This window comes from Embiotoca jacksoni, unplaced genomic scaffold (genome assembly GCF_022577435.1).
Source record: "Embiotoca jacksoni isolate LCO1_2020_lvr unplaced genomic scaffold, fEmbJac1.0.p SCAF_52, whole genome shotgun sequence".
NCBI classification, from domain to species: Eukaryota; Metazoa; Chordata; class Actinopteri; family Embiotocidae; genus Embiotoca; species Embiotoca jacksoni.
The window spans coordinates 1,028,960-1,056,949 of NW_027185406.1; the positions used below are offsets into that span (position 1 = coordinate 1,028,960).

The following is a 27,990-nucleotide window of genomic DNA, read 5'->3' on the forward strand; positions in this document are numbered from 1 at the left end:
AGATAACCTCTGGAGTTATGAGCTCTAATAGCTTCACCTTATGAAGAGACGAATACCAAATAAAGAGCAAGTATGTACGGGGTGTTGGCCTGAGTAAAGCATAAAGTAAAAGTCAGTGTACAAAGAGAGAGGAGACGCCAGGTTGTTTACAAATGGGAATAATAGCACGCAATTTTGTACATTTATCGTGTTGCTCCCAGTTGTTCACATTAAAAGGGCCAGAAAAAGGTTCAGGAATAAAAAAGAAAAGAAAAAAGAGCTAAAGTCTGAGACCTCTCTCATTTTCTACTTAGAAAGTTTGGAAATCATTGAACACACGACAGAAAGATGCGCGAGAGGTTTTCCAAAGCTATTAGACCATCTGATACGCACTTGTAATGGTTTTTACTTGCTCCTTGAAGGAAAGAAAGAGCAAGACTGCAAAATTCTGGTGTAAAAATATGGATGATTTGAAATACTTAAAAAAGAAATAAAAAAAAAAAATCAACTTTGCAAATATTTTACGAAGGGAAAGGCACTAAACATGTTTGCCAGACTTAGGAGAAGAAAACTGGGCATCTTTTGACCTGCAAATCACCAAATAACGACCTACTGGACAATTATTACGTGTAATAAGGCAACACTGTGGTATGTTTAGCAAAAAGCCGTAATACTGTGAAGAGCAGCTGCCTGTAGATTAAAAAAAAAAAAAAAAAAAAAAAAAAAAAAAAAAAAAAAAATCCGTTCATCGGTGACACTCAGTCTTGTCAGTTGGAGCCTCTTTCAGCTCCTCAGTATCTGGAAATGAAGCTCTGGGAAGATTAAAAGTTGTCGTGGTCGGCCCGTCCTTCCAAAAAAGAGCCTCTGAGGCTCCACTCCATTTCTATCAGCGCTGACCTTTGACCTTGGTTTATTCAGCCCCACGAAGCGTCCCGTTGTGCGACCACCCCGCCTGCGTGCCAGCTCATACTGTGGAGTTAATGAAAACACAACGTCGCCGCACGGTTGAGTCTTGTGGCTGAAGTAGTCACATGTTTCGTCAGGCGAGGCGGCACTTTGTTGTTGTTGTTGTTGTTTTTGTTTTTGTTTTTTTTTGCAGGTAAATAGGCAACACATTGTTAATAAGACACTCCTGGTACAAACGGCGGGGACGTCCGGCACCTCGTAGAAGTTGAAGGAAGTTGTTCGAGGATTTCGGGGGGTTTTTTTTGTGTTTTTTTTTTTTAGACGGCGCACGTCACGCCGGCGTCCTCCACGTGGCCGCAGTTGGTTTTGCCCCAGCCGGAAAACTTACACTGGTGGATGGTGTCCTCAGTCCCATTGCACGCCACGTCATCCATCCAGATCAGACCAGTACCTGCACACACACCGGAGGAAATACCAGTTAGTGTAAGAAGGAAAAAAAAACACACTGATGAGTAAATCCTGAAGAGTTCATGAACTCCCCTTTCCAGGACACTCCAAAAAAACAAACAGAGAAAACATTTCCTTTTTTCCTTCATCACGATGAAGAAACAGATTCACATCTGGTCTTCGACGCCGACAATCCGAGCTCGGCGGTTCCTCCGACGGCTCCTTCGCGCATCGCGTTCCCTCTTCGTGCGCACAGTTCACAACGACGTGACGAACACGTCGGCTCGGTAAACTGTAAATTGTATATGTCGTGAACGAACTGACCCGATCCTGGTATTTTACTCCTCCCTACTCGACCGTCTCCGTACCGTCACCGAAGTAACGAAGCGTTAAAGGTGTGTTTGTTGCCATGTGACAAATGAGATGAGGATGTTGTTTGCGCCCCCAAAACCCTTAACAGCTGTAAGAAGGTCAAAAGTTTTGGAGGTCAAACTGAAACTGATACCTCCCTCTTCATATGACTCCGACGGAACATTCATCAATAGATATTTTGCGTATTGAGACAGCAAGTACTCCCTGTGCTTCCTCACAAGGACTGCTGATCAGATAATATTGCATCCGGTGATAAAATACACAGTTCCAGATGGTAAGCAGAGCTTTTGGCAGAATTGTTTTTGCTATAAACTTTTGTTCCTGTTTGTAAAACGGGAATCACTCGAGGTTTTCAGAAACTCCCCGACGAATGGGTTTTGCAACAATGTTTTTTAATCTTGGAGGAGATGGCGTTCAGCTTTGAGGGAATAAGAGCGAACATTTGGTTGCACTCACGGAGATTCTGTAGTTTAAGGATTCATAACTAAATGTTTAAGGCTGGTCGATTTAGAGGAGAGGCTCACTCGTCAGTAACGCTCTTAAAGAAGCATCTGGAGATGTGGCAACCGCTCTCATCTCTGCTGCGCCTGCTCTAAATAACAGCCGTTAATCACTCGGCCCCGCCCCAATAATCAGTTTGATTGATCACCCCGTCGCTTCCCGCTCCTCCACCACTGACGCACGACAACGCCAGAGACACAAACAAATCACTAAGGGAAGCAAAATGACTACAAAGACATGCAAAGCAATGAAAGGGAGACGTAAATCACCACAAAGACACACAAAACAACTTAAAGGAGACACAAAACGACCATAAAGAGACACTAAAGGACTTCAAAGTCACATCGTAAAGAGACAGAAAACCACAACAAGGCCCACAAAATAACCAAAGATGCAAAATGACGACAGAGACTCACAAAACGACCATAAAAAGACACAAAACGACCACAAAGAGACACAAAACAACTACTGAGACGCAAAATGACCACAAAGAGATTTAAAAAAAGACTGCAAAGACATGCAAAATGTGAACAAAAGTTTAGCCAAGCAAGTAAAAGGACATAAACTGACCAACAAGACAACTTAGAGACACATAACAAACGCTTTTAGTCATTCTGAACGTCTTCGTGGTCGTTTTGTGTCTTGAATTCAAGTCTTAATCCATTTTTACTCCTTTAAAAAAAATGTGCGTCACTTCTTTGAATCTCTCTTCTGCAGACGAGGAAGATAAAAAGCTCAAAATCAATAATTGAATTCACATACAAGCGTAATCAAAAACATTAGTTCAGTTTCAGGGCAGCGGGTTTCAAAACAAATCCATATATGTTTTTCAAAAAAAACACTTTCAATGGCAAATAGTTCAAGACTGTTTCATTTGGAGATTAATTACTGGAATGTGTATTAAGACACGACGGTGCATTAAATCTCTTTCTACATTCTTGTGAGACGTGACTGGAGCGTTTATTTTTTTTATTTATGTCTGACTTTATGAACTAAATCAGAAAAAGAAGGTTAATTTATCTGCAGTGGCAGTAAAAAGTGTTTTTGCCTTCTCATGTTGACCGCAGGAGACGAAGTACTGACTCGCAGTTATATTCTACGTTAAAATGTGGGTTAATCCAGCGTGTTGAACTGCACTGCAAAATATAACGTCACATCTCAGGACACTTAAAGTTGAACTACCTTTAAGTATATATTTATTATAAAAAAACAAAACAGATCTTGATCTTCAAAAGGCTTTCGACTTTAATAAAGTACTATTACTACTCGTCCTGACAGGAGATGGAAAAAAAAAAGAGGTTTCAGGTTGGAACAAAGAACAAAACCAATATTTCTAATTGTTTTGTGTTGTGATATTTCTAACAGCATCATCAGCGCCGTGTGATTTAGTGATGATTTACTCTTTTCAAAAGTTTAAAGATGTTATTTTACAGCCGGCACAAAGCAAATGTCTTTAAAAATTACCATTACAAGATCACCTGGGTTTTAAAGGGGATTAGAAATGACACTCAGACACACCTACGATTATCTAAGAAGAACGAACACGACTAATTCGAACCGCGCGCTGTCTTGATTATTAAACTAGCAAATGTGGATTTGGACACACCCCTAAGTGCCAAGCTCTTCAGATTGGTGCCGCACAAAGTTAAAGTGCATAATTAGGTAGAAGGAAGCTTCCAACACTGTGGAATTTTCCAGACATCTACAAAACGGTTTTAAAGCTACTTGCCAAACAACGTTCGTATAACACTGAAAACTCCCCTCCCCTTTTTTTTTTTTTGGATACATGTATTCAAGTAAAGCTTTTAAATCCAAACTGTAAGTAGCGTCTTTTCTGACTGCAGACAGACGCATCTCATCACCGGTTTGCCGGTTTGAAAGACCTCCAGGATGATCCGTCAAAGTAGCAGTCTGTTGTCTGGTGTGCAAACTCTGCATTCTCTGGCAGCATTCACGGCGCTGCTAAATCAAACTGTCTACTTCTACCACTTTTTTCTGTTGGAGCTACATGAAACATGTGCGTTATGGACCCCAAACAGACACATCAGACATGTTTGATGAACCATTCGAAACAGGAGCGCCTCCAAAAGCTCTCACAGAGACTTGTCTTTGCCAACTTGCTCTTCCACCGATATGTTTTATGTTATGTTGTTCCACTAAAGTTTTGCTTTTAGTTCTCTCTCATTTCTTTTTTCCAGACTCCAGTCCTTAAAAAATAAACTGCAGGTCGGATGGAAATGGCGCTGACACTGCAAATATATGTATTTTTGTGTTTGAAAGATGTAATGTTTTACTGCACCGTTTCCTAAAAGTGCTGACTGGGTTTCTTTTCGGTTCTGCCAGTTTGGCGTCTTGATGTTTTGGTTTTTTTTACTTAAAAAAAACTCAACTTGTGATACAGGTTTTAGGTTTTTTATGTCATCGCTAGACGCTTAGAGTGAGATCCAAACTAATAAATTTTAGCTGGGTGAAAGAGTCAAGTCAGGTCGAATGTTATTTACATACGAGGTGCCGTCAAAAAGTTCAGAGTAGTGTGCGTGGGATCAGGAGGAAGCAAAATCTTTCCCGAGTAAGTATTCCAGCAACGCTGCTTGATCGGCACCTGTGGAGCATTTATATTTCACCATGGACATAAAACTTGACCGCATTGAATCCTGTATCAAATCTTCGGGCAAAGACGTCGTAGGAAGTCAAATCCTTTGAGTAGATGTGGTGGGGAGCTACGATTGCCTTTTAGCAGGTGAGAAACTTTTTGCCAGGTTCTCTGCCGTGAACGTCTCGGGAGGTCCCAGCAGAACTCGGTGTTGACAGTCCGACTCTGGGGGACGAATTCACGGGTGCGCAACCAAAGAAAACCCACCTAGTTGTTCCTGACCCGAGGCACCTTTTTTTTTTTTTTTCCAGTCTCGGACGGCGACGTTTCTGCTCCTCTTGAAACACGAATGCCACTCAAAACACCTCTTTGCTTCACCTTCGGAGGCATTTCGAGGGTCTCCATTGACGATTTCTTCAGTTTGATGTGCGCTCTCTGCTCAAGTCCGTGCAATGAAATTGCAAACGAGCACGTAACACCGGTGACAAAAACGCACATAACTCAGACACTGATGTTGATCAAGTGACATAACTTGGAGTATTTACTCTCTAAAGTTCTTGCTTCCTTCTGCTCCGTGTGCATCACTGTGCTGCGCTCTATTAGCATGCAACAGGAACAGTATCAGACATTTTTGTTCTTCTCTCGTCGTCCAAAATCGCAAATCAGGAATTTGCCTTTTTCATGCATTTTGCAGACTGTTTGAATAACATACCAGTACGTCTGTCTTCTGACCTTCTGAGAGGGAGAATTATTCATTTTGTTCACAAAAGCATACTTCTGATAAAAAAAAATTGTTGCATTTAAAAGGTTTGATATCCAAATAATTACGTCAAAATGATATCCCAGACAAATTATGTGCTTTCGACATTCCTGCTTCAGTTCCCAATTAAACATGTTGAGATCCCGGTTGCGTATTTGGCATCTTGAACGCGGCACGAAACATCACGCGTGTCTCCACGCAGACGAGCGCCGGCTGGAAACGAGGTGTTCGCTGCGGGGGAGAGTTTACACGGGGCTGCAGCGGTAGCCTGATCCAGTGTTGTTGTACATGATACCTCAGCTGTTCTGCTGCTGTGTGTCCTGAGGATTTACTTTAATATACGTGGCCCTTCAAACCGTTTACTCTGGATCTTAACACACATTCGCAGCACCGTCTCCAGGCCAGCGTTATGCACACTCGCTCCAAATTTATGACACTTCTCGCAAATAAGTGTTGAATCACCACAACGCCGCGGGATTTCGGGGGAACACCCAGGAATCATTCACGAACGGAGGGAGTTAGAGGATTGAAAAGTAGATTTTAGGCTTTTGCTGTGATGAAGCAAAAGGAACATTGCCGTCTGCAGAAAATCGGTCAGATTTAGTTCAAAGTCACATTTTCCAACCCTGGAAAGTGATTCTTCTCGTAGGCTGATGTCTGTGTTTCTTCAACTGGTTATGGGGTTACACAAACTAACAAAGTAGTGTTCACCTATATAAAAAGCAGTATTCTGTTTTTGAGTTTAAATTGAGGGTTTAAGAGTTTAAATAAAATATTCTGACTTTGACATTTTTTTATTTTTTTTTGGGACTTTGGATAAATCAGACAAAGTTTTAAAAATGTTTTGATAATGTTTAGAATTTGAAAACATTGTTCACGGTTTGGATGAAAAATAACTTTAAACTGAATGTTTAGAGTCTAAAAAGAGTTTTTCTTCCAGTGCAGATACATTTGAAAAGAAACAAAAACATTTTAAAGTTCATAATCTCATATGAGACTATAAATACCTTGTTACTTGGTCACGTGGTGTTGGCCTGCAGAAGGATCTTACATGCATGAAATGAATTTGCAACGCTGGTTCATTTTGGGTTTTGTGTTGTGGATTTGGTTACACTCCTGATTTCCTCGATTAGCAGAGCTTTATGCGGTGGCTGTTGCCCAGTTTGTACGGTAATTTAGCTGTGAATAAAAAGGTCAGTGGTTCCGTCCCTGAGCTCCTCTCGTTCATATTTGGGCAGAAAAATGTCTCGTCATGGACAAACACATATTTCATGGACAAAATAATCAGATTGAGACATAACCTACTTAGTGTAACTATAGCAGTTACAAGGTAGAGGAAATTTGATTTTATAGGCTACCTTTTATTGGATCAAGCTATTGAATGTCTTCCTGATTTGGTCATTTCGGTGGTACAGTGTGTTCTTGCCTGTTAAAATCGGAGCCTGAGAAAAAAGCCCCAGAAAGCTCCTCAAAGACGCTGCGAATGAGAAAAAGTTACACTCAATGAAATAAAAAAAATAAAATAAAAAAAGGTAAATGACTCATCTGAACAGCTGTATGTAAATTCCAGATTGCTTAAAAATGAGTCCAACTGCTAGTCACTGCTGTCGTCTTGGACGTCGTCCCCTGGAACAAAAGCACGTTTTCCCCCATTTTCCAGACGTTTTGGTAACAACTGTGCCTGGACAGAGGCTTGAATAATGTAAATCTGACTGGTGAATGAAGGGGGGGGGGTGGTGGTGGATATGGCCTCTGAGACTCTTCCTTGACGACTTCTGGCTCACATGACTTTCCCAATAAAACTTTAATATTAATCCCTGCCGCGTCTCGGACCGCTGTTCGAGCACTGCAACTCAACAGCGAAGAGAAGCAGTTAGTAAAAATCACAACTCTACTTCCATCGGTAAATTTCAGAAAGGATATGCGCTGTGGGTAAAAACGATTTCACTGAATGCACCATAACTCTCCAAACTTTAAAAGGCAGCTGAACCATTTAAGGTAAAACATTTTTACGTTAAATGCACCGTTGAAATAACAGCTGACGTAGCGTTTCGTACCGTGTCCGAAGCGTCCGATCTTATGGAACGCGGTTGCTCCCTGGTAGCCCAACATCCTGCAGACTACGCCTGCGTCCTTTTTGTCCCAGGCGTCGTCACACACCGTCCCCCAGCGACGTTCGTGGAAGACCTCCACGCGGCCTTCGTGAGGCCCGGACCCGTTCACCAGCCGCACCAGGGTCTCCTCCACTGCAAAACAACACGAACACATTCATCTGTGTGTGCAGATACACAGAAACACTGAGGTATTTATACGTGTTCGTTCCAACTACTCAATGTGTTTGCAGACAGTTTTTATACTTGAAGTCGGCGGAAGTACGTTGAAAAAACACGGGAAACACTTGACTCTCTTTTATCTGGTGTTTGCTGCCGTGGCTTTGAACTCAGATATTTTCATTTTGAGTGTTTATGAGTTTAACAAAGCCTCGCGGATCGAATAAATATGAAAACCAACTGAGATGAAGAGGTTTTTCTTGACAAGCTGAAACAGAATTTTTCCATAAACCACAGACGCAGACTTTGATTACACAAGAACTATAAATAAAATCACTAGATTTTTTTTCTTTTTCTGTATCAATCCTCTCGTAAAATTTCTGGTTTGAAGTTCATAGTAATTTTTTCAGTGATTGCGGACTCTATAATCTACCAATAATCTCACAGACCTGACGGTTTATCAATTGAGGGATTTTGAAATTCATCCTTCTTTTGGCTTTGCATCTGTAAACGTTTATCCAGGCACCTTATTGAAAGACTAAAAACAACCGGCTGTATATAAATATTGAGGAAATCAGAGAAGGCAAATTAAAGATATAGGAATGACCAAACCGTGGTGAAATGAAGTTCGAGGAAACAAGGATATAAGTGACAACATAATATATGAAAAGAAAATACAAGATACAATGAGATTAGAAAATATGAGATAAAAGGGAAAAGATTAAAAGTAGAGAGAAGAAATTCACAAATCATTGTTAACTACAATAACAAGTATCTTGTTGGTGATTTGTGAGTGCACTTTATTTATATTTTTTTAACTTGAATGCAGCTAGCTGTTTTCACTGTTCATGCTGAGCTAGGCTAACTGCGCCCTGCGTCCTTCCCTATCAGTTAATGTGATGCAACTCTGCAGAAAATAAGGGGTAGAAATTTCTGAAGCTCTGAGGTCAAACCGTCAATAAACTTGCTTAACATTATGGAGCTACAGCTGAAATTTGTTAAAGATAGATCGACCCTTGACGAAGTTCGTGCCTTTTAGCTTTTATGTACAGGAATGCATCCGGTGGGAATTTGAGACGGCAATCTGCAATTTCGCTGTCATCGTCAAAAAAGACGTAGTTTGAAAGGTCAGCTGACTTGTTTGCATAATCTTGACAAGGCTTCAAATCGTGATGGTGATGGAGATGCAGCTCAAACACTTCAACAGGTGTGTAAAACCTCTGCAGTGTTTGGGATGACCCACTTTGATGGACTCAGGATTGGAGGGCATTTCTCGGTGGCATTATGGCCAAGCACTTTCAGATAATAAACTTACCAACAGTGTGTGTGTGTGTGTGTGTGTGTGTGTGTGTGTGTGTGTGTGTGTGTGTGAATGAGTGCGTTTCCTGAAAATATGCAGCAGCTGTACTCGTATAATTGACTTGATTTATCACCTTTCACAGGGCAGAGAGGAAATGAGAGGGAGAGGTAAACACACACACACACACACACACACACACACACACACACACACACACACACACACACACACACACACACACACACACACTGGGCTGCTCATCATTGTTAAGACTGTTGACAAAGTGCTGCAGAATGAAGCCAGATACATTATCTACACAGGATATTAGTGTCATCAGACCATCATAAATTTTAACTGTGTACCATTTAACTCTCATTAAATATAGTCAAGTACATTCACTAGCCCATCACCGGCCCATCATAATTTAATATCTACCATAACATCATACTGTCATATCTGCCGCACATGTTCGTGTTACATAGCGGCAAATTAAAACCAGAAAACCAGGAATTAGATACAATTTCAACCTCCTGTTGCTCTTCTTTCAGACGAAAGAAAAAGAAAGCTGAGATTGATCGAGCAAGCACATGCTTTGTTTTGGAAAATAGATGAGCAATTGCATGCTCAATTACCTGAATTACAGTTTATTACAGATGTTGAAACTATTTGTTTCCTCCTCACAACACACAACAGGTCTAAGTCCAAAGTCTTTTTTTTTTTTTTACAACTGCCATGAAGTTGGGTAAAAAAGAAAAAAAACTGCAACGCTCCAGAAAACAGGCATGACGACGAAGAAGGTATCAACGAGATTAAATACTCATCACGACCTCTCATCGCTCCTCCAGACGGGAGTTTACTTTTCAAATTCAAAAATACGCCGTGTCATCGTGAATTCAGGAAAAGAAACGACATTGCGAGTTATCGTGTTGAATACTGATTTCAACAGAAATGTTGTTTGCACATGATTTGTTAGCTTTCTATTTATATACAACTGCTGGAGGTCATCTGGCGCTGTTTTGTTTTCCACTTGTGTAGCCGACTAAAGAACAACATCCCCACTTCAGTGTTTCGTTAAAACCTGCTTGTTTTTTTGGACTGTAAATCATCACAGAAGTGGTAATAACATGAAAGGATGAAGAGTGAGGACGCGTCCACTCATGCTGTCATGTGACTATTGTGCGAGGATTTGCATATAAAAGACCAAAAAAAACCTAATACTTCAAAATGTATTTTAAAATAAGAGTCTATACGACACGGACAATCGAACTGAGTGCACTTTCTATTAAGTTATATATGTTTAAAAAAAAAAAAAAAAAAAAAAAAGGCTTTTTCAGAGCTTTATTAAATTCATCTTCGTGTGCAAAAAACCCCCCCCCAAAAAAACCTGATCCACATCACCACTTTCTTCCATCTCTAACTATCCGTCGCTCGCGGCTCTTCGTTCCTTCTCCTCCCTGTGAAGCGCCCGAGGCTCCCCGCGGTGCAAACGAAAGCCGCCCGGAGACAAGAGGAAGGACGAGGAAAGGCAGCACGTGTCGACTAATCAGAACCACGCAACCGAAACTTCGCACGCGCTCGTGTCTCTGCGCGGCAGCAGAACTGAATTATACCGAATGACGTCGTTTTCTGGAGGAAGTGAACTTTGATTTATTTTGCCGGAAAAATTGTATTCAAGTAAATGGATCTCTTTGTATGAAGACGCGGTGCAGCTGCAGGTCGTTTGAGGCGAGCACCTTGTGTTTTGAGGCTTTCAAATGAGTAAGAACCAAAGCGTGCCAAACCCTTTCCCCTGCACGATATTTTCTCTAATTATATATAATCATAATCATTGATTATCAAGTCATATCTTCACAACCACGGGTTACGCTTTGAGCTGTAGAAATATAAAGGGGGAGTTTCTTATGGCATATTTATGGTATATAAATATTCAACGTAGTCTATATTTGTCATTTCAGATGGTAAAATTCATGGTTGCAGACTAGAATTGAGAATTTGTGCGACACTGAAGACCCATTGGTTAAAAAATCATTATAAATGTCGATGTACCGTCGGTTAAGTGCACCATGCAGGAAACTTTGCAGCACGTCGTTTGGTGAAATCCAGTGTTATTCACCCCCCCCTTTTTTTTTATTCCCCAAGCTGGCCGTGCTTGAATATAATAAAATGTCAACATGTCCTAGCCACTAATTTCATTCTGGATCAGAGTTTATGAAAATAATTTCGCTATTGGTGGAAAAACAGGCCTCAGAAATCTGTTTTCAGCTAATTACTTTTGACCGTTTATGTAGTTGATGACTTTCTCAGAGTCTTGATGACACGCGTAGGTTTGCCCTCAGAGAAAATGAGTGTCTTTGAGTTGTTATGCAAAACGTCGAGAACCCTGCATCTGTCGGTTCGCGTCTCCACAAGCCGACAGCTCGTTCACCTCGGACGGCCAACGAAGCGGTTCACCGTGCAATAGAGGCACTCTGTAATTTAGACATAACGAGCCTTGTACCTTTTTCTGCAAAAGTAGGGAAATTAATGTGAGATTTATGAGATGTAATGACTGTTTTTGTTTGGGTGGGTGGGTGGGTGGGGGTTGGGTGGGAGGGGGAGGGGGAGGGGGGGGGGGCGCGAGGGACTGGTCGGGTGAGCTCCAAAGCGTTGGTGTCGGTCCAAGTGGTTCAAGCCTCAGAGAACACGGACTGATCGCGTATTACTAATGTTTATCTGGCAGGCAGGAAAAGCCTGGACTGCAGCGGACTGAATGGCTGCAGGACAACGGCTAACTAGCTCCATCTGTTCGTGAAACGCTCTTCTAAGAAAATCTGACGTGATTGTCTTCTTATCCTCAGTTTCTTCTTGTTGTTTTTGATGGCTTGAAACAGCTCTAGTTGGTCCCACTTATGTTGTCTGTCCGGTTGCAGACCGTTGGCTTAGCTTAGCATAAAGACTGGAAGCAGGGGGGAAGAGCTAGCCTTGGCTTTTGTCCAGTGGTAATAAAACCCAGCTCCTCCAAAAGCTCATTAATTTATAAGATATAAAAAGGGTAAAATTGGTTTTGATTAAGAGGGGGAAAAAAAATTAAAAAAAATTGCAAAATGAGTAAATAAAACACCTCACTCTCAACGAGAGGTTTTAGCGTGAAGATTTTTTGTGTTTGCTTTAAACATGAAATTTGAAATTATTATAATGAGATTAAAGCACTGGGGAAGCCGAGTTCTGTTCCAGCAACATAATTGGATCCATCAAGTAAAAACTATACGTACAATACAAACTTGAGAAGGTACGAAACAAAAGGAAACATACTGTTTTATATCTGATTCTGTCCCTCAGCATTAACGTCGAAGGGTCACACCAGATAGAGATTAAAACTTGGCCTCAGGTGGATTTTCACAGAAATATGATATCGTGGTGTTTTTGTGAGTCATGAGTCTCGGGATGAAAATGTATTTCTCATTAGACTCAGAAAGCTAAAATGATTTGTATTTGGATCCCTGTAGCTGCCCGTGTCCACTAAAAACAGCCTGTTGTACATTAAACCCTCTCCGGACCCTCGAGATCGACTATCAAGCTGCCCGATGGTATCTCTCTGTTAATATGTCAACTGTCAGGAGAAAATTACACAAAAGTTTTTAATGGCCTCAAAATGAAAAAAACCAAAGACAATTTAAGTGTTCTGTTACATGTTACGTACTCATGGAATAAATGTCTTTCAGGAATCATAATAGCGAAATTGCCGGACCCTGGCCTCTGTTAATGTTTCACATTAAGTTCGCTTTTATCCTCAAAATCGAATTGAGGTGATGGCAGTGCAGTTCGGGACAATGGAACCAGTCTCTGCTGAAGTTAGAGAAGATTTACAAAATACACAACGTTAAACAGACTCAAGCGTGTTTACTGCAGCTAAATAGCTTTTAGTAGTCACAGTACAGAGTGTTATTTCCAAGAATCATTAACTGGAGGACATTAGTTTGAGGGGTTTTAGATCATCTGGGAAAATAAAATGTAAAAAAAAAAAATGACAAAAGATGACATTGTTTACCCAATTCAAGAAATCAGTAACATCTTGATAGTATAAGCCACTGTTGTCATTGTAAACTGCACATTTTCCCCCCTTTGTATTAAAGAATAACGACAAATGAACGGCCGTAAACAAAGTTTTTTTTAATAAAAGTAGCTATTGGATTAATAATAAAAAGAAATCGAATCAAGTACTGGACGGACCTCCTTGAAAAACAATAATGCGCTAGATTCAATTCTTTTGTGTGGTTTGGCATATTTTCATGTATTCAGTCCGCTAAACCCAGTAGATCAGTTCTTTCAGCTGATTCGGTCACTGGACGAAGTTTTTTTTTCAATCTGCAATTTTACTGAACTTCATGTAATCTGCGTGTGTGTCTCGAACGATTAACAGACAAAACGAGAGTAACAAGGTCAAATTTGACTCATTTTAACCAGAAATATATATTTTTCAGGGCATCAGGAGCACATTAAGTTAATGAATGCGTTAGAAAAGAGACCGTCTCCAAAATCCATTCTCCCACTCTTATTCTTTGTGACATAAGATAAAAGAAAATGGCCTAATACGGATGACAGATCTGTTACACAATCTGGGCTCCATTTGTCATCTCTGACGCGAGAACATTCACTCGCGCTGTCAAGGCCTTTCAACAGAAGACCCTTCGAGTGACGTGACGTCTCGGTGCCGCAGGTTTCTCCTTACGTTAACGTCCAGCATGTGTGCGTGAACTCTCGCTTTTCCACACAATTTCTCAGGTCGCTGTTGCGGTAAGCGATTATGCAGGTACGAGCTGCGTTGCTTTGAAGTCGGGCCCACATGAGGTTTGCGACAGAAAAATGCACGACGCGGCGATTTGATATTTTCTCAGAGGCACCATTCGTGAGGCCTCGGTTCGTCTGTCGTCCTCCGAGAACATCAAACGTCCGCGTCTTGTAAACGACGTGAGCAGAGGAACTGATTTTTGACAGCTCTGTGACGGGCAGAAAACGGCACTCGACGGGGTCGAAGGATCGGGAACTCTTTGACGTTGAACGCCACGCCGTCACTCGACACGTGCCGCGCAGCCACGACGACGCAACAAAGGAAGAATAATATCTGCGGCAACAAAAATGTCTGTTTTTTTCTTTCGGGGGTGAGGGAAGCGAGGAGGACATTAATATTTTTCGGTTTCGGGTTTCCACCGCACGACGTATGCACACTTATAACGTTGTTTTTTTAAAATCCTTTTGATGTACGCTGAGACATGTGGTCCGTCATCGTGTGTCGGAAACAGAGATTACATCGAGAAGAAAAGCAGATCTACTGATCCTTTAAACTCCCCTCAGCTCTGCGACGGGCCAGAGACGTATGAAGCCCATAAAGTCATCGGATCGTAAATTTTTTGTTCGCCTTTTGTTGGTTTTGGACCATACGCATCGATGTATGTGCTTTGTCTTACGGCCGTAGGCGCTCCGCTTTATTACGGCGACTGTGCAGTCAGGCAAGATTTGTCTCGAATATGATCAAATATTCTTATAAACATCGTTGTCAAACACGTTTTTTTGGTCATGTCAAACTTGTTTTAAGTCTTTATTTTGATTTTACCATTTGGAATCGCTGCAATTAGTCGATAATATCCACAAGTAGCCAGCTGTGGCCACGTAACAGTAAACACAACAGTCGATGTCTGATATGATTAAGACGGAGGATGAACAGAGGTGCACGGCATTGTAGTATGATTATCATTGAAAAATGCAATCTAATGCATCGTGCACTGGACTACAATACAGTGACAGATGTTCCTAATATTTTATACTATCCACCCTATTAACATACATGAGGGAGGTAAAATGTTAGGGAACCCTTAAAACTACCACATGTCCAACAATGTCAATAAAATACTGACATTTTTTAAGCTTAAATATTGTATGGTAAGTGCTGAGTGAGTGTAAAATGTAACACAATAGACAAAATATTATATATACATATATATATATATATATATATATATATATATAAAATATTCTTTGATCTATCCTATTTCCTATTTGCTTCTGTGGAAGTCTCATTATTTCACCGTGGGTTGAAAAGGTTGCATAAGTGTGAATGAATCGCACGCTCACATTACACATCGCGATTTGAGGTTGAATATTCACTCGGAGCCTCTCGTTATAAAAACAGAGCGGCGGGAGAGAATACTTCAAATAACTTTAAGGTAATATAAGGACGCAATAAATGAGCGAAAATATTAGTACTGCAGTAATTCCACAACCGTACAAGCTCTTTAGACCATTTTCAACATGTGTACAGAGAGTGTCACTTAATCACAGTGTATATAAGGTTTCTATGTCCGAGGGGAAAATTATAATTTATCAAAGCAGCAGCAGCATAATAGAACATCTTATTAGCTGTTGCCCATTTAAAAAAAATAATAAAATAAAATAAAAAATCTCAGCAGGAGAGGATGATGGAAAAGAAACATGAAACTTGCTGGCGTCGAAGCAGCAGTTTTGTTACGGCGCTAATTAGCGGAAATATGAGCGTAGCATCCAACATGCTGTCTCCAATGGAGTCCATAAAACGCTTAATTTCATAGTTGAATCTTTTAGCAGACCGTGATCCCCGACTCTTCAAACATACTGGGTTTACTGACTGTGTACTCGTCTCTTTGCATCCATGCGCGGACATCTGACGAGCTGCAGGCTGCAGTTACTGCTGGAATTAATGAAATTACCGAACCAAAGAGAGAGACTTGGCATCGCTAACATGATGTTGTTATCCTGGGGGGGGGGGGGGGGGATTAAAAAAAACAACTTTTATATTTGCTTTTGCGTTTTTATGTTGTTGTCAATCTTGTTGCAAGTGGAACAGTCAACAGTCGCGGGAGGGAAATGTGCTATTAGCATAGAACTGATGGAATTTTCTGATTAAGTGAAACCGTCCGATGCTTCTTTTGTTTTTTTCCTGAAATTTATCCGGTGCTATTAACCCTAAAACTAACCCCCAGAACATAATAAACCCACGAGTGCTAAAGCCTGTGCAGACAGGTAGAGTAATTCATAAACTATTTAATGGTAGCTGAAGAGGACAGAGTGATGTTCCCTTCTGCTGTAACGTGAGCTGGACTCATTTCTATTAAATAATATCGTTTATTTGAATGTCAGCTCTCACCTGTTCTCTCCCCTCGGTCGCCTTTCTCCCCCTTGAACCCTCGTTCTCCTCGGTCACCTGAGGACACAACAGGACAGAAGCTCCCATTAACTCATGATGGAAAACGAAGGAATAGAAACTTTAAAATCCATTAATACGATTAAGCAGCACATGTGGAAGTGAGACCCAGGTTTCGATCAAATACAACGAAAAGAAAAGTTGTCACATGCCTGTGATGTTTTTATTTATGAGTTGAAGTTAGATATTGATCAGCAGCTGGAAACTGATGATTAACAATAAAATGTGAACCCTTATCAGACCTTAGTTCGATGCTTAAAATCTGTAGACCACACAATTAAGAACACATTTGTAATAAACAGATAGCACACCAGTTATTTGCACTAAAATATCACGACAAAAAAAGTGCGATTTTCCGTGTTTTCCACTTAAGTTTTGGCTTCACGGAGTCACAATCATATTTGTTTAAAAAAAAAAAAAAAAATCCAATAAAATCGAGTTTTTCTAAAAACTGACCACCCTATTAATCTGCTGAACGCTACCACATACCCAAAAATTCTTAATGTACAACCACAGTATAGAACAAAACTGGGGAAAGAAATGAAGTGAAATAACACCAAAGCTAGAGACTAGCCAGAAGCCCCCACAGAAAAGAGCAGCAACAGGTTTAAATTTCAAAACCTTTTCTTACACCTCACGCCCATTTCCCCTCCTTTGTACTCCTTTGTATATTTTTAGCCCTCTTAAATAGCCAGCCCTGTAATTGCCTTGCGATTTGGGCATACAACGTATAAATGAGAGGTTACCACCCTGAATCCTGAGCTTAAATTTACCTCTGAAAGTTGTGGTTAACATTTGTTTGGTTTTTTTTCAGCGGAGAAATAGAGAAGATAGAAAACACAGTTTTGGACAATCTTTACAGCATTGATGTTCGAATATGAGAGAAGTTAATGCGATGCAAAACCCAGAAATCACTGCAAGTCAAAAATCCTCTCATTTGCGGTTGCTGCAAAATCACGGTACGTTTAGGCACACGACGCCTCCCTCCAATCAGCACCTCATTTGTTTTCATTTCAAAATATAGTTTTCCAAACTCCCAGGAATTACCTCAGACGCAGGAGAGAGTCGGTTTCAGCGCCGTTTGTGGCTAATTCTCAGCCGTGAGGTTTAAAAAAAAAAAAAAAAAGAAGAAAGAACACACAAATCTGTTATTGCCATGAAGCTGTAAGAGCAGGGGTGTCAAACTCATTTTAGTTAAGGGGCCACATACTGCCCACTTTGATCTCAAGTGGGCCAGACTAGTAAAATCATAGCATAATAACGCACACATAACGACAATATTTCTCTATGTTTAAATCATTGGTGATAGTTTTTGGATGATAAACCCTATTTTAAGGTCTTTCTACAATAAACTAGAAACATAAAGAGCAAAAACTCAGACATCAGCCCACTGTTTATCTGCCCCGGCTCTCCTCTGCAGATTCCCTAGCAGCGAGCGCTTCTGCCTCTGGAGCAGACGTCGCATTTACGCTGTTTTTAAAGCAATTACTGGATCGATTAAAAAAAAATTAGAAAACGTTTGTACTCATAAACCTCCATATTCTCATAGAAATGCAATTTATGTCTTTCTGTAATTTTCACACTTAGCAAAGTCATCTGGCGGGCCGAGCTGGACCCCCTGGCGGGCCGGATCCGGCCCGCGGGCCGTTTGTTTGACACCCCTGTGTAAGAGGATCAGCTTCACGGGGGGATTTATCCCACCTAGGAGAGTTTAGGTGCTGGCCTCGGTCCTGGTCCCACCTCCCGTCTGTTACTGCCTGTGTGTGACCAAACACTTCACCACACCCTGCCTTGTGACGTTCTCAGCTGTCGGTGTCACCTCCATTTTCGACCACATCCTTAACAACTAAATAACACTGTGGGGAAAACCCAAACACACGAGTAAGCTGCTGCCGAGCCACAAGAAACAGCAGACGCGTTTGATTTAAAGCTGCTCGACGGAATTCGGTGTGCCACGAATGGCAGCGGTGGGTAAAATTGGGTGGGAGAGGAGGGTTCGACAAGTGTTGGAAGGGTTGCTGTGAAATTTGGTACAGACAATCATAAGGACCCTCAGGGTGAATTGGAATAGCTTTCTTAAGTACCTGACTTTTCATCTAATGACAACAGAATAACAATTCGTTCGGAAAAATACCAGCAAAAATACTGTTACTGCAATCAGCCTCAGCTCTACTGTGTACTTAGTGGTTATTAGCGAATGTTAATTTGTCAACAAGCTTAACCAAAACGTTATATTTGGTAAACATCATGCGAAGCCTCAACTTCCTGTAATTGGTCCAAAAGCCTCGAACCCTTGCAAAAACGTTCACATCGGAAACAAATCAAACCAAGGTTCAGTTTGATCCAGACCAAAACCAAGTATCTTGTTAGTACCAAATCTTAGACTCATTATGGTCTGTGTTGCGGTCCGAGGCACGCCTCCTACTCCGGTTCAGACTAAACTGAAAAGTGCAAAGGTCCAAACAAGGTAGGTAAAACTTTAGCAAGAGCCAAATGTTTTTTCTCGAAGGTTGGTGGAGACCAAAACAGAGATAACAGGAGTTGTCCATCAATGGTGTATAAATGCTGATGTTGCTCTATGCCTGCTAAATGTGCTTAATAGTGAATTGTTTACGACTATGTGTCTGTCCGTTTGCATTTCATTGTCCCTCAGTGACACAATCAAACCAACAAATAGTCCAGTTTTAAGCACCGAGAAGTGACAGATATTGTCTGTAAACCCAGCTGGTCAGACATGTTTACATCCAAAGAAAAGACCTACACCTGATGCGCTTCCCTGTTCAGTCTACCGACCATTCATCTAAAAAAACAAAACAAAAAAAACACAAAGCGTCCCAGTTCACACCAGAGTTCACCCTTCACTGGTCCGTTAAACCCTCAACCAGACCCCGGTTGGTTGAAAGCAGACACACATTGTTGGAAACCGACGGTGTGTAGACGGCCAAAATATCTGCGAAGATCCTTGTTTTCCTCACGCGCGCTCCGTTTTTCTTGTGGAATGTTTATTTGTGTGCCGTTCCCAGCTTTCCCTCCCATAATTAACTTGTCGCGTTTCATGTTTGTTCAGCCACGGTGGTGAATCAAGCCTTGTGCTAATTTTCCCATGTTTTTTTTTTCCCCCCTTTGTGTTTACTCCAAACAAATGAGAGGTCCCAAAATGAAAGCTGTGATTTGTAAAAAAAAATTAATTTCCTCCCATTTTGACACGTTCTCTCTGATAAAAAACATAAATACCGTACGTGAGTATTGATCGTTGGTGAAATGTGTCTCCGTTTAAGATGTCAATGCTGACAGATTGCTTTCGTGAAACAAGCTCCATGACACATAATGTGAGGTTTTTTTTTCCAGTGAGAAGCTAAAACAGTTGTTTGGTATAAAATCCGTGCTCTTGAGTGAAAAGGAGTTGGCGGCTGGTTCCACAAATGTTTTCCCTCATCCTGTAGTGCCAATCATTTTTTGGGGTAATTGTTTTTGTTGGTAATCCAAAACGCTGTGTTGCTGCTAACAAGACATGCCTCCCCAGCTGTTGAGTTACATCACACATAATCTAAACGTGAATGGATTTCGTCTGTACGACTTGTCAAATCTTAAGATTGCTGATTGGACGTTTGCTTTGGGTGTTGCAGTTAAAATTTTATGTTCACAAGCTTGTATCTTTGACTATAAATTCTGTTGTGTTAACTAATGTCATTTTATGGGTACTTAAAGCTAACACCAGCATACAACAGCCTAGTTTATGGAAAAATGTACTTTCTGCTGATCAACGATGAGCTGGCTTGAAAAGGCTGACCTTAAAGGGAACTGAACTTACAGTTACTGCAGAATTAATTTCCTTAACAAGTGACCTTGTTAGCTCGGAGACGACCTTCGCTTGTAATGAAACTTTATTGTCTTAAATGATGTATTGCAAAGGGGTAGCAAACAACCCAGCACAGAGAAAATGGAAAGAAGCTTGGGATCTACAGTAGCTATTTCTAGCATCTTTCTGGCTATCTTTATTGCCAGCTACAATAGTTCACCAACTAGCCCTGCAAGTAATGACTCCATCACGCTTCGACTGCCAAATATTCGGGTGGAATTTTCCTGTTTCACTTTCTGGTGTGACAGAGCTTTCAACGTTGAATTTTCACTTGAAACACTTTATTTCTTACAAAGCCTTTCTCACCTTTCTTTATGGCATCTCTTTTTTCTGCTTTATCATCAATATAACTGGATTTGGTTTTTTTTCCCCAGTAAATATCTCAAAGGCCAAGTGCTGTCTTTAATATTAAGCCCGTTGTATAGATAGATAGATAGATAGCTAGATAGACAGACAGACAGACAGACAGACAGACAGACAGACAGACAGACAGACAGACAGACAGATAGATAGATAGATAGATAGATAGATAGATAGATAGATAGATAGATAGTTACTTTATTAATCCCACAAGGGGAATTTTTTTTTGCTACAGCAGCATTATAGGTACAGGAAAACAATAAAACAACAGTAAAATATTAAATATAAAAATACACAGTATATACAATAAATAGAATAAAATAGAATAATTAAATTAAATTAAAACTAACTAAAACAACTCCGAAGAGAGGAGAAAAAAAAGATACTTAAAACAAAAACACACTCGGGGGAGCTGCTGTAACAGGCTGCCACTAGCACGGCGCCATCTTAGGCAGGGACTGTATAGCCATGCACTTGACATCCATGAGGGCAAAACAGACAGAATCCGCCAAAACCCCGATGGACTCTGGTACTGAGTGTTGAGCTGCAACAACTAAAGTGCAAGAAACAACAGATCAGCCCGATCCAAGGTTTTGAGCACTATTGGCCAACATCGGGACTGTGGGACTCAACACTGGACATTTCAGCCAAACACCACACTGATTGGCAACAGCTGTTGGCTGAACACACACACACACACACACACACACACACACACACACACACACACACACACACACACACACACACACACACACACACACACACAAAAGAAAGACAAAGGCTTTCAGCGGCTTATCACATTAGTCATGGCTGTAATTTCTTCATCAGAGCTGAGTTTATGTCTGAGTGTGTTTTTGTTATCGTTGGCGCTGTCCAACTGGCGGTACCAGAGAGGAAACAACAACGCCCACAGAGTTTACGTCGATTCGGAGCGATGTCGGAGACAGGATGAGGAACAAAAGAATAGCAAAAGGTGTGATTTAGTGGACAGTCTTCAGTCTAAAGGTTGGCATTGTTCTCACGTTTTGTATTTACAGTCTGCATCGGAAACCTATTGGTAAATGGGAATACTGAATGTGCTTTGATAACATATATATGTTCAGCTGATACTATTCAATGCTTATATTTTGCATCACAAGAATTATGATCCAACCTAAACCATTAAAGATGCATGGACTCTCTAGAAAACATATCACAATCCACTGCATACCTTTAAAGATGTAAATAAATACTTAAATACTCACATTCAAATTCTCTATATATTATTTCCATGGTACATTTGGAGCTTTTTTTGTGACAGCATGATGGATGTTGGGCAATGACAAAAAGTGGCTGCGTATATGATTGTATGATTAGTATAAATGTATTATTAGCAGACACGGGAAGAAATCCCCCCATTTGACTGTTATCCAACTATTGAAAAGGCAGATTAAATCATACATTTATCCCAATTATACGGGATAATAAGGACCTACTAAACCTCTCATTTATGTCCTCATTTATTTCATTATTTCAGTCCAATGTTCATACTCGGCAAACTGCACCTGCCAGTCGTCCATAAGGTTACGTTTATTGTGACCTCTAGGTGGCCGTACTAATTATGACTGGAGAAAAATAAAACAACACACGTGACGTAGTGCAAAGAGTGACAAAGTCCACATGGAGAGGAGGTCGGGGTGCGTACGTTTGTTAATAAACATAACCTTCATAACTGGCATCATGTGAGTAACATACGGTACTTATTTTAACCAAAACAATCATCTTTTCCTAAAGTAGTTTTAGCGCCTGAAGCTCGGCAAACGCTGACCGTGTCAACGGTGCGAGGTTTACCACGTGTTTTTTTAAATTTTTTTTTATAAAGATCCGGTACACCTGTTCGCTGCAATTCATACATTCTGCATGTCATTGTTATCGGTGATGATAAAGCTGACCTGACACTTTCCCCCAGGTCAGCGGTCTCCAACCATTTTTTTTCCCCTTCGAGAGCTACTTTGACAAAATGCAAGTGCTACTCGTGTAGCTCTCGGACACTGTCACATTTATTCACATAGCCGAGCTCCACCAAACCAACTGAATAAGCTTGTTTCACGTGAAGAATAACAAATTGATACTCAACGAGCTACTGGTTGGAGACCCTTGCTGTACTACTTTGGCATTCAGAGAAATATTCTTTAAACTGATCGCTTTCCAGCTCATTATTTTGTAAACATCCTGTGTGGGAAAATATTTCTCTTGCATCGGCTCAGCGAGGATGGCCGAGAACTGATCAGATTAGCAGAGACAGCTGTTCCACTGTAATAAACGGGAGAAGATATGGGTGGTTAAAGCAATTATAGCTTCCATGGGTAAACACACCAGGAAAACAGTGGCACCTGTTCGTGATGTAAGAAGTGTTAAAAAGTCTTCGGGTCCTAATAATTCCTGGTGGGGAAGTTTCATGCAGCCATTTGAAGACGGAGATGATTTGAACTGTGAACGCATTGACAAGTTTCAGCTGTGAGTTGGACAAGACTACAGGGAGAAACTCTGGTTTTCTACTGATGGACTCTTGATGGTTTCGCAGGAGAATGACTCGCTTTAATGTGGCTACTGCTGCGGCCCCCACATTCCCGCGATTGCTGTATTATAATCTGCTAGTTAATCTGCGTTTTTTGTTGTGGTTCCATGTGTTTCCTAGATGAACTTTCTCGGGGTCACATCCACGTGCAGAAACGCTGAGTGGTGACCTCAAATGACCGAGCCAGGAATGAAATAGTAAGCAACTCTGAAGCGGATTAATCTCAGATACAGCACAGATGTACCTCTAGGCCCGGCAGGTCCGGCGTCTCCTTTGTCTCCTTGCACACCGTCCAACCCAACAGACCCTTTCATTCCCCGAGGGCCTTGGATGCCTTTTTCTCCAGTAAATCCTAAAACACAAACATGTAAACATGAGGAAAAATCTGCCTGATCACAACATGCTGCAGGATCGGGCTTCAAAGATTATCATAGAAAAAGCCTGAAATAAGTGCATTTGAACAAATATCTTAAACAGACACATCTTCGGATCTTATAATGCTCCCTGTTGTTTGTTATAGCCTTTATTTTCTGAGCAGTTTAAGACTTACCGGATCCTTTAAAGTTTGCAATAGACTTTAGTGTTCCCTAAAAGACAATAGACCCCCACACATGCTGAATAATTTCACTAGTGTACACATTTTCTTTCACTACTGGCAGCCGCAAAAGGAGCGACTGAGTCAGGAACAAACTTGATGACACGCTGAATCTCCAGTGATCCTGTTTCAAAGTTATACTGTGTGTGGAAAAGGGAAAGGAATGGAAGAGCGCATGAGGACATAAAGAGGCTGCACAGAGTCCTACTGGAGGCCAGTGAAGTTTATCAGTGAGGCGAGGTGAGCAGCTTCAACACAACACCGTGCAAGATTTCATCGCCAGACTTCAACGTACTCAGTCCCACTTGATCTGATGAGTCATCATGATTTTCATCAGGCTGTAAATAAGCAAGTACTTCACCAAGCCAATGCAGAAGTGCCTTAAAGTGCAATACCACTGAGGGCCACTAGGGGCTGGCTCCAAAAAACCTCAGGCTCCAATAGACTTCCATTAAAAAAAAGCATCAGCTTCTCATTAAATACAAAGTCAAGAAAATGTTTTCCACAAATCTTTACGGTCTCATTTGCCAAATTCACTCCTTCTGATGAGTGTTCGGGTGGTCCATCTGAAAATAATTCCATCATTAATTAGATATTCGGCCTCAAACAGAGGTACGTTTGCGGGTGTGCAGTCAGGCTGTTGGTGCAGGCTAGTGGGTGTAGTTTCTTCAGGGTCTCAGGTGGATCACCCTCTACTTCCTCCCAGATCATCCAAATATGGTCACTTCTTGCTCCAAGAAAACGCCCAGGATGGCGACCGCCTAAATGCCAGACTCGGGGCACCGCATTTTATCCGAAAAAGTCTTCAATCACCATTTTTACTGGCCCTATCTGTGCCCTCAGCACTGTGTACTTTACTCTGTGATTCAGCATCCCCAATAGACACACTAATACTACTCTCGTTCCTCCATCTGTGACTCCCTCGACCCTTAAAATCTTTGCTAACACGGAGAAAAACATCAACATCTTTTGTTTTGTTCCTTAAGTTTGTTTACACGGAGCGCACTCGAACGTCTCAAAATGAACGTGGCAACGAGGTCCTGATTGCGGTGAGCGAAGTGTCGCCGAGCACCGATACGCTCTGATTAATGCGACTGCTCGAGAAAAGTGAATGAAATAATTAGAGTGAAGACGTCACAGCCAGAAACACCAAATAAACCGATGACGGATGATGTCATGTAACTCGGCTCAACACAGAAAAGCCGCTGGGAAAAAACAGAGAACACCGATCAATCACAGTTTGGATCCAGTGCATAAGTGTTCTTTGTGTTCTGCAGGTCAGTCCAACTGGATCGTTCAACGAGTCGGAGAGGATAGAGGATGGATGTGATGACAGATTACTTTTGGCTGCAGTCGAATACATGTGGTGCAGTACGAACACATTGTGTGGGCCGAGCTCTTTTTAAAAAAAAATTTTTATGATCAGAAACAACATTTCTAAAGTTATTAATTAGTAACAATACCATGTTCTGGTATGGAAATACTTCTGGTGCAGATTCACTATAGTTTCACTTTCTACACATCATGATCAAAACTTCCCTCAGTAACTTGACTGCATCTTTTTATTTATTTTATTTATAATGAAGTATCTTATCTATCTCTTCAGCCTTGATTTGAATTAAAATGTCTTTTAGACGTATTTAAATTTGATTATATTTACTTAAAAAAAATGCCTTATATGTTTGCTTTTCTTTATTAATTTCCTTCCCGCTTTTAATCCATCTAATTTGTTCTCAAATTTATTTGATTTTTTCTGGTATTCCAACTGTGAGCACTTTGAACTGCAACCAAAATGTACGAAAAGTGCGATATAAATAAAGTATGATTGATTGAAGTTTAATTATTTAACTGTCCCTTTTGGAGGTGTTTGTGTTTTTTTTTTTTATCAATAATTTAAAGATAAAACAGCTCTAATTAAGTTCAACACAAGCACCGAATCGTACAGAAGCTCGTCACCAATAAGTATGTCAATAAAAATCATACGACGCTGAAGACGGCGGTTTGGTGGTCGGGAGTTGTTTTGTTCAACTAACAAGGAGGCCCTCTATTTTTCCTTGCAGTTAGAAATTATTTCTGTTCACTTTTTCCTGGAACTATACGGCAGCAGGAGAGGGGGGGGGCTTTCAGCGCGAAGATAATGCTTCTTGGAAACGTTTGTCGGCCGGGGGAATGTGGGATGGATGATGACAGGGGACGACCTGAGGGGTGCTGATTCAAGGGGTACCAAGCTGGACGGGGTCCCGCAACATCTGGATTCACATTGTTGTTATTTGCGTCGCCCAGTGTCTTTTGAAAAATCGTGATTTCAGGGTCTGGAGGTGCTGACTCGGGCCTGAACGGTTTTTAGAGGAATTACCTGCGAGACAAAGACAGATGAGGCGTCCCGCCGGTCCTGTCTGCAGAATAAATCCCCATCCGAAGTCTGGGGCTTTGTTTTCTTAAGTGAATTTATACGACCTATTATTCTCGACGCTCTCTGCATCATTAATGCAAGTGAACGTAATCGCAAAAGCAGAGGCAGCAACACGGGCCAGTCGGTTCTGCATAAAAGGTGTCTAGACTTTAAACCCTAATGACACGTAAACATAAATTCTGGTTTAAGAGAGAGGCTCATAACTCATGAGATTTATTGATCCATTTATGATATTTATTGGTCATATCAAAATTAATGTCAGTCAAATTCCTACCTTTCTTATATGCATCAAAAAAATGTGTAAATTAAATTAAATTCTACTTGGCAAATACAACGTATGACAAATACTGTGTTAACACTTGAAGTCATCGGTTTTCACCGTAGGTTTGTTTGAATTTCTCAGACTTTGTTTGGTTTTGGTTGTTATGAAACGGTTGGAAAAAACTCCAAAATGACCAACTATATTAATGATATCTTTTTTTTTTTTTTTTTTTGGTGCTGTTGAAAGGAAGACCTGGTTAGGACAGCAGGATGAAATCATCAGGGAACTCATCAATACTGCAGGAGTCGTCAGTGTGACGCCTCTAACTTCTGGTGGATCACAAGAACGGATCATTTTAACATTTAATTATTTGTGCTTCTCAGTTACTTATGAGCGATAGTCAGGTTGAACCCACCTCTGAGGCCAGTCAACCCAGGAACCCCGGGGGGCCCGAGCTGTCCGGTGTCGCCCTTCTCTCCCTTCGGCCCCGGAGGTCCTGCAAAAAAGAAGGAAAGAAATTGGGCGTCAGATGCAAAAGATGTAAATAAAGTCACAATTTGTCATTGAAAGAAGTTGTTTACTGCGTGTACATTCTAGTTTTTGGTGTTTTCTTCACTAACGGGAAACATTTTGTGATTCAACAAAGAGAGACGCATGAATCCAGCTTCCCAAATGGCACCCTGCCGTTTTTCCAAATTGAAAAGCGAACGAGGGTTTTCAAACAATTCCTTTGAAAGTCAAAAGGTCGTAGAGATACACAGCTTAATAGGAGCTTAATAGGGATTTACTAGTGGTACTTCTTCTGTGTTGCTGTTTCCCACCTGTTTTTCTTTAAAGTGAAAGAGAAATTTACAACATGTCAGTGAAAGTGAGCCCGATATTCATATAAAACAATATTAAATTCAGTCAAATCTGCTATAAATCGCCGCACAAATCAAAAGGTGTGTGCTGCGGTTTAGAGGCTTGAGCTCGGCTGGAAATAAATCTTCGCTGTTTCCTTCGGAGAAAAAGTATTTTCTTGGGAGGAAACGGTGAGTTTTACGTTTATAGAAGCAGCATCGCGGCCCGTTCGGTATGAAAACACAAGTACGAGCGTCTTTATCACTGCAGCACGATGGAGCGTTTATCATCGAGCGCAGGCAGGATATCAGGAGAATTATTATCCCAGAAGGAAACACATGGTACCGAGCCTTTAATTCCTGCGGTTAATAATTTTATTAATGTCATGAAACTCTGGAGGTTACTGTGTTCGTCGTGGATTTTAATCTCACACGCACGCACGCGCGCACACACACACACACACACACACACACACACACACAGAGCGACAGAGCAGCCAAATAAAGGCCAAACTGGGTCTTACAACTGGTGTAAGGATTCAGTCCAACGGTTTGTTGTACTTGGATTACTCCGCAGAGAGAAAGAGTGAAAAAAAAAAAAAAATAGTAAGTGAAACAGAGAGAGAGAGAGAGAGAGAGAGAGGAAGAGGTCTGTCCACAATGGGAACCACATGTTTAACAAGGTGGACCACAACACTGCTTGTGGGAATGCTGGGAAGTTTCAGGACTTGTTATTGTCCAGCGGTCGTGATCCTTGAGCG

The 27,990-nt window shown here is 41.1% G+C and overlaps 1 protein-coding gene across 1 annotated transcript in view; it reads right to left on the bottom strand.

Moving 5' to 3' along the window:
* Positions 1 to 735: 735 nt before the first annotated feature.
* scara5 (scavenger receptor class A, member 5 (putative)) overlaps positions 736 to 27,990 on the bottom strand; it is a 64,345-nt gene continuing 37,090 nt past the window's right edge. The window contains exons 7-11 of the mRNA XM_069172379.1: positions 26,806 to 26,886; positions 23,365 to 23,472; positions 16,285 to 16,341; positions 7,616 to 7,804; positions 736 to 1,336 (exon numbers count right to left, since the gene is read on the bottom strand). Coding sequence (XP_069028480.1) covers positions 1,203 to 1,336; positions 7,616 to 7,804; positions 16,285 to 16,341; positions 23,365 to 23,472; positions 26,806 to 26,886 — 569 coding nt within the window. The 3' untranslated portion in view covers positions 736 to 1,202. The remainder of the gene's footprint in view (positions 1,337 to 7,615; positions 7,805 to 16,284; positions 16,342 to 23,364; positions 23,473 to 26,805; positions 26,887 to 27,990) is intronic.